General features: G+C 44.1%; 1 protein-coding gene across 1 annotated transcript; it reads right to left on the bottom strand.

Annotated features, from left to right (window-relative positions):
- Positions 1 to 286: 286 nt before the first annotated feature.
- LOC123449249 (GTP-binding protein At2g22870) lies at positions 287 to 4,012 on the bottom strand. Its single transcript, XM_045126396.1, has 4 exons — positions 3,464 to 4,012; positions 1,948 to 2,017; positions 1,002 to 1,164; positions 287 to 834 (listed from the first exon to the last, which is right to left on the bottom strand). The coding sequence occupies exons 1-4, from the start codon at positions 3,933 to 3,935 to the stop codon at positions 616 to 618; spliced, it is 924 nt and encodes a 307-aa protein (XP_044982331.1). The 5' UTR covers positions 3,936 to 4,012; the 3' UTR covers positions 287 to 615.
- Between the last annotated feature and the right edge of the window lie 410 nt (positions 4,013 to 4,422).

Below are 4,422 nucleotides of genomic sequence, written 5' to 3'. Positions count from 1 at the left end.
CTCGGCTGTTCAAAACGAACGAGAGCGCCACAAAAAGGACGCCGTGTATGTACACACTCTTACTATCACGGTACAGGTACCACCACCGGAAATCTGGATTTAATCAAAATTAATGGCCAATCGTACTAGACCATGTAGTCTGTCGGGCAGTAAAGCGCGTGCAACAAATTAATTTCCGTGCAATTCAATGTGTGCAGTACTAGTACATTGAATTGGCTTGGCTGCCTTCGCCATACTTGGAGTATAAATGTACAGTTCCAGATCGGCCCACTGCGTTCAGAAATCGTAACAAGTGGACGAGACTTTACTTCCGCAGGTGAGCCAAATATTACTCAACAAAACATGGACCTAAAGGGGTGCAGTGTTACTGTATCAAGTCTGCGTATCGTGAATCATCTTCCGCTATACATCAAGAGGCCAATCAATAAAACTGAACCACAAGTCCATGCAAAGCACGACCCGACCCCGAGGTCTAGAAAGCAGAAACTGAAGTTCGTCAGGCAGGATGTATCTGTCTGTGCTGCTCTTCTGTAAGTATACTGCTGCTCCTAGCTGCAGCTATCTCAAGCCTGAAGAAACCCTGAACCTTTTTTTTCGAGGATCAGAAACCCTGACCTAGGTTGCCTCATTGTCCCAGTAGTTCCTCAGCTGCGACATATGGAGGAGCAGCCCCTCCCGGCCTAGTCCTGTGGTGCTGCTCGTCATGATCCATGGAGGAGGCCTTGGATAGAGCGAACCGATGTTTTCCAGGAACTCTTTGATGTTCTCATCAGGCCGACCCCCTTTGCCTTTCTTTACTTTGTCGCACTTGGTGAACACAAAGGTTAGCCCTACCTGTGACACCAAAACAATAGAGTAGCCACATAGTTGCTGGATATCAGTGTAATTATAGGGCACATATATCATCAATCCTGAAGATATAAGTTACTCCTACTTAACATTTAATCCACAGACAATCAGTGTATAGGAAACAATATCAGCTGAATAGTAGGTTGTCTCACATTGTTACGACCAAGCCAGTTTGCACAGTCAAGGTCAATTTGTTGAGTTGGAACACTAGCATCAACCAGGAGCAGTACACCGACCAAACTGTCCCTGTTCAAGAAATACCCCTTTGTAAACGAAGACCAATCCATTCGAGCTGTCTTGGACGCAGCTGCAAACCTACATGTAGGAAGAACTTGATCTGATCAATGTTTACTCCATAGGCCAGCTAATCCTAAAGTATGTTCAGTACTTGCTGGGAAAATGTCCTGATGAGTACGAAAAAACAATATAAAATTTGACAATGGAAAATTAACATTAGTGGTTCTTTTGAGTCCCTATTTAAAGATTGCTGCTTCATGCATTATTTAGTAACCGCTATATCCTCAGAAATTACAATCAGAGAGCAACTTGTTCACAAATTGACAGAGCTTATGTCTGCTCTAAATCTAATACTGGAGTTGACAAAAAAAAACATGAAGGGCTTCCAAGACATACTTTCAGCAAAATGAAATTTATCTAAAAGACTTGTGGTATATCTTGTGCTCTTTTTTTAGGCATCCCTTATGCTATCCAATGTCTGCAGTTTGAAGTAGAAATAATTGGTAGATGTCAGTTGTGTATTGAACTTACTACAGGAAAACTTGTAGGACATAATGTATTGAACTTCCACGGTGTTATGTTTGTATACATACACTGACATTCACTTACATCACACATGAACACACAACTCAACATAACATTGCATCAAGAACAGGTATGCAAATGAATAATTAAAAACAGAGGATGGGGCTATGCAACTCCGGAAGAACATGCATCTAAATACAAAATTCCTGAAGAACATGAGCTTGTTTTTACTTATTAACCATATGTTATTATGAAAACTAAGCTCCTTCAAATTAATGAACTGCAGCTTCATATATTGCAATAAACTAGTAGTGCGGGTGAAGAAAGTGAATATACCCGTAACCAGGCAAATCCACAAGGTACCAACTCTTGTTTATCAAATGGTGATTAATTGTCTGGGTCTTCCCTGTAAAACATATGATATCAGTCCCAGATATGATATTTAACAACAATAAAAGGACAAGTTTGTGGCAGTAAAATAAATTTAAATATGAAGCCTTGGCTGAGCTGTTGGGCATGCAGTTGTGCAGCCTGCCCACCCGGGTTTAATTCCCAGAATAGACTCGTGATGCAAAGGAGCTTTTCCCTATTTATTTTCATACCAGGTTTGGTACATGGTGGAGGAATGTGTGTATTATTCCACCCGTCAAGATAAAGATCCTGGTACCCATACTTCAAAGGCTGTGTGCATCCCTAATATGTGCAGAGGCTGGGAGAGGAACTTTTGCAATAAGATGGCTGCATGCATCACCAGATGCAGAGGTCAGGGTTTCACCATCCTTTTCGAAAAAAGGAAGAAAAGGGATAGTGTAAATCCAGGATATTTGCTATAGGATCAATCAATGAAATAATACACCCTTCAGCAAAACGGATTGATAAGGCGATAAACCTGTCCATACTTACAATCCACAATTACCCCGATAATACAGTCGAAAACCCCCATAACACAAACAGAGCATTACTAGGGATGAAAATGGAGCGGAAACGGATGGAACTGAGTGCTATCACATTTGTTTTCATATTGTTTTGTAAAAGTGGAAACGAATACAGAAACCCCGGAAATGAATACGAAACAGATACTACCGAAAACAGACACGGAGCGAATACAAAGCGGATACAGAAATAGAAGTGGACGTTGACCAGAACTTTAAAACCCCTTGAATCATAGAGTAATACAGACAACAACAAGAATTAATGAATTGCTAACATGTCTATAAAATAATTCGATTATGTTAGCAACATATCCTAGTATTGTATTAGTACATGACAATTGTGTATAGGGTCTAGCTGAGTACATATATGGTAGTATAAGTTGGGCCTTATATGATCCATTATGCTCATTGTGTCATTGTGTGTTATTTGATGATTGGGCTACAAAGCAGCCGTAGGCCTATAGTAAAAATGGGAAATTCCATATTCACGGAAACGAAAAGTTCCATTTCCACACATGTTCCATCGGAAAACACTATTCCGTTTTTGTTTCCGTTTTCGCATTAAAATTTCCATTTCCATTTCCGTTTTGCAAATTTCCATTTCCGCTTTCATATTTCCTCTCCGTTTTCATTTTTCCTCCAGAAAAGCGGAAAGTTTCCACTCCATTTTCATCCCTAAGCATTACCAAGTCTGCAGCATAATAACATTTTCATCTCAAGCCTAGAGCAATTACTCGAACACATGAATCATGAAGACCAACCTAATTTGGCAATTTCAACTATTCTAGAGGGAAACAGACACATTTTGTATGTCGGGCACTACAGAGATAGTGCCACAAACCAGCAACTCACTGAATAACTGCATACAAAATGAAACTAAGACCGTCTCTACAACCAAAGGAAGGAATGAAGATGATTACCAGGTTTCTTGGAGGTGAGTGCGGCTTCCTTGCGGCGGGTGAGTGAATTGATGAGGGAGGACTTGCCAACGTTGGAGCGGCCGAGGACGGCAAACTCGGGGCGGTCGTCCTTGGGGCAGTCCCGCGCGTGCGCGCTGCACCCGATGAACTCGGCCTCCTTTACCCTCGCGTCCCCGGCGTACGGCCCCACCACGATGTTCGACCCCGGAATCACCATCTCCGCCGTCACGTCCGCGTCCCGCTCAACCCCCGGCGGGAAGAACAGCGCCGTATTCGCGGGCACCCTAGGCGGCTCGGCCTTCCGGGAATTCTTGTGGCGGGTTCGCGCCGGCGCGGGCGCATCGCCACGGGGGGCGGCCCCGGCTGCCGCAGCAGCGGGCGCTGAGAGCGTGCGGCGGACGGCGAGGGGGGCGCGGGAGAAGGGAAGGGGCGTGAGGACCTGCAGGAGGAAGGGGCGAGGTCGGAGAAGCATAGCAAACGGCGGCGCGTCTGAGTTGCTCGACGGAATGGCGGATGAGGAGGCGCCGGTTTACCTCGCCGTTTACGGGCTTCTTATTTTCGGGCTTCTTATTTTCGGTTCTATAGTAGAGGCCCACTGCAACAAATATTTTTTTTTGAACCGGACAACCCCTTTTCCATTACTCACATAACGGAAATACAATTCTCTAACATTCAAAAAAGGAAACCAGAAAAAGGGGTGCGAGTTCAGAGCATTTCTGGAAAACCTATACATAGACACTCATCATCGAGCAGTCTATCGTAGGGCAAAAACCCAAGAACACCCATAACACGCATAAAAACCACTACCAAGTTTGAAGAGACAAGTTGCAAAATAGCCCATTACACAAGTCTACGCCTGAGATAACTCCTCACATGGGAGATCATCACCAGAAGCACTAATCGCCAGCAACTCCAACCATCAGCAACCATCTTCTGGGGCCGCGCATATCCTCAGCATA

The sequence above is a fragment of the Hordeum vulgare genome, chromosome 4H, assembly GCF_904849725.1.
Source record: "Hordeum vulgare subsp. vulgare chromosome 4H, MorexV3_pseudomolecules_assembly, whole genome shotgun sequence".
NCBI classification, from domain to species: Eukaryota; Viridiplantae; Streptophyta; class Magnoliopsida; order Poales; family Poaceae; genus Hordeum; species Hordeum vulgare.
The sequence above is the reverse complement of the archived record's forward strand: the minus strand, read 5'-3'. Positions and strand labels throughout refer to the sequence as shown.

Bases quoted from the DNA above. Each gene is read 5' to 3' on its own strand.
- LOC123449249 (XM_045126396.1), bottom strand. From the start codon at position 3,935: ATGCTTCTCCGACCTCGCCCCTTCCTCCTGCAGGTCCTCACGCCCCTT. The intron at 2,018-3,463 runs GTAATCATCTTC...TATGTTTTACAG, and splicing joins ACTCACCTCCAAGAAACCTG to GGAAGACCCAGACAATTAAT. The intron at 835-1,001 runs GTGAGACAACCT...TTGGTGTCACAG, and splicing joins ACTGGCTTGGTCGTAACAAT to GTAGGGCTAACCTTTGTGTT.